At 44.5% G+C, this 2,310-nt stretch overlaps 1 protein-coding gene across 1 annotated transcript; it reads left to right on the plus strand.

Annotated features, from left to right (window-relative positions):
- The first annotated feature begins 300 nt into the window (after positions 1-300).
- Positions 301-1,993, plus strand: LOC119323396 (transmembrane protein 230-like). The gene is made up of 2 exons (XM_037597041.1): positions 301-671; positions 1,519-1,993. Exons 1-2 carry the CDS (start codon positions 482-484, stop codon positions 1,638-1,640), a joined length of 312 nt encoding a protein of 103 aa, XP_037452938.1. The 5' UTR covers positions 301-481; the 3' UTR covers positions 1,641-1,993.
- Positions 1,994-2,310: the final 317 nt, after the last annotated feature.

Below are 2,310 nucleotides of genomic sequence, written 5' to 3' on the forward strand. Positions count from 1 at the left end.
AGGGCCATGGCTGTCGATGAACGACACAGAGGAGAGATGGAGGGAGGAACAAGATGACGTCTTCTCCCAATACCACCAAAATTATAACAAAATCGCTCTAGGGTTAGATTTATCCGGTTTGAGAATTTCAGGGTTAAAATCATACTAAAATAGACTTTGGGGTGGTATTTGTCCATTGAGGCACATTTGAGGGTGAAAAATGAACTTCTTTCTCCTATATAATAACTGGGCTTTGCCAGGGCCGGTTCCAAAAGACTCGCCTCGGAATTGTAGCCCATCGCGATCGCGTCGTACGTTACAACGGGTTGACCCGGCGCTCCCGTCCAATCCAATCCAAATCTGCTTCCGCAAGCGACCCACCAAGCCGATCTCTCTTCTCTCCTGCGCTTCATCTTCCAGCCCCCAACCAGACCACCACCAACCTGCGACGACGATCCGCACGCGGATCCACCTCGAGAAACCCTAGCAGTCCCGGCCCGGCATGGCCTACGTGGACCACGCCTTCTCCATCACCGACGAGGACGACCTCGTCGGCGGGGCCATAGGGGGCCCGCGCGGCGCCCCCGTCAAGGAGATCGCCTTCGCCGCCGCCCTCCTCGCCTTCGGGGCCCTCGGCGTCGTCGCCGGCCTCTTCATGGCCGCCAACCAAGTCGGCGGTGACACCGCGCACGGTGAGATCGAATCTCCTTTCACTCCTCTCCGCCTCCATTTTCTTCTTTCCCTATATGCCTGTAAGAAGAATTGTTACTGCATCTAGGACCCTGAAGTTGCTGCAATTTTCTAACTATTGCTGTATGAGTATCTTAAGAGCTACTACTAGTAATTCATGGCTAGAAGTAGTATTTCTAAGGTTGTGACTTGTGAGAGAGGAATTGATTGAGGTTTATTTGGCTGAGACATAGTATTTACTCCGTAGCAGTTGTTTGGGAGCTCGATAGGTGACTTATCTTTTTGGTATATATGAGTATGACCAGGTGATTGCTGAGAAATATATAGGCATTTGTAAGGCCTTAGGAAATTTTATAGGTGTGCATGAGATGCTTGCGTTTTGTGAGGTTTCTAGTTGCGTTTTGTGAGGTTTTTAGTACTTTGGGCACAAATTAGGGGTGCTTGTGTTCAAACCGCACAATGTTCATAGTGAAGTGTTCCAGTAAAGCCAGCAGTGAGAACTATGGAGATTGGGTACTAAGAGCTTCTCATCACCACTACGAAGTGTAGATTATAGTAGGTTATTAAAAAACAATCCCAATATTCCTCTCATCTCTAATATATGTGATCATGCTGTGGCTTTATGGTAGGATGTCAGTTGTACATGTGAAACTGAAAAATAAGATGTTTTGATTTGCAAAACAAAAGCTTGGAAATTTTGCTTGCACTTTGACTCTCATTTTAAGTATTGATGCAATACAGCTCTTTCAGCAGCACTCATGAATATATCTGCTTGAATAAACTTTGTCTATAATTGCCGCTGGAATTTTTCCCCTTACTCAAACATCTGCAACTATTTTGTTGGAACAGGAATCTTCTTCATGGTTTTGGGCATTGTAATGTTCATCCCTGGATTCTACTACACAAGAATTGCCTACTACGCATACAAAGGATACAAGGGCTTCTCTTTTTCAAACATCCCACCAATCTAAAGAACAGGTGTTTGCAAACTCGTTCGGGTCCTTCTGTCCAATGGCTCTACTGATAAAGCAAGCAGCCTTGTTGTTCTCGTTGATCGTATGTGTACATTCCTTCTGCTTTGTAGAATGAACTACTGGTAGATTTGTGCATATAAATGCTACCATAATCATGTATTATGGTGTAGTGGGCAGAAAGGTTGTCAACTGTGTGATTATGTTGAGTTGCTGGAGTGTGCTGCCTCCCATGTCTGAGAGGAAGAACATTATGTGGAATATGTTACTGTGTAGTAAGATCTTTCGCTGCCTGCATTCTCTGAACTGTTTTTATGCGTTCTCTTTAGCAATCTATGTGCCTTTTCATCTCATCCGAGTAAGATGGCTCAACTGCATAGTAAATGTTTCTTATTGTGGTGGTCATTATCAATTCCAACTGAAGTCAGAGGCACAAAGTTGTTTCTAGTTACTGTGATTTGCTCAGCTCAACACCGCAAGTGTTTTTTGTGTTATTCCATTCATTTTTGTCCCAAAACAAAGTCGGGTTAATGCACAATTAGAGCACTAATGATGATGTATCACAGCTTCTTCAGCCTTTGATGCTACAAGGATTTATCTTATCCGAGCACATCACCACTCTTCTTCCAGGTTCAAATGTTTAGGTTCAGGCAGTGGTTCTTGCCTTGAC

This window comes from Triticum dicoccoides, chromosome 6B (assembly GCF_002162155.2).
Source record: "Triticum dicoccoides isolate Atlit2015 ecotype Zavitan chromosome 6B, WEW_v2.0, whole genome shotgun sequence".
NCBI lineage: Eukaryota > Viridiplantae > Streptophyta > Magnoliopsida > Poales > Poaceae > Triticum > Triticum dicoccoides.

Excerpts from the sequence above, each read along its gene's own strand:
- LOC119323396 (XM_037597041.1), top strand. The coding sequence starts at position 482 with ATGGCCTACGTGGACCACGCCTTCTCCATCACCGACGAGGACGACCTC. Across the intron at positions 672-1,518 it reads CGGCGGTGACACCGCGCACG|GAATCTTCTTCATGGTTTTG; the intron begins GTGAGATCGAAT and ends TTGTTGGAACAG.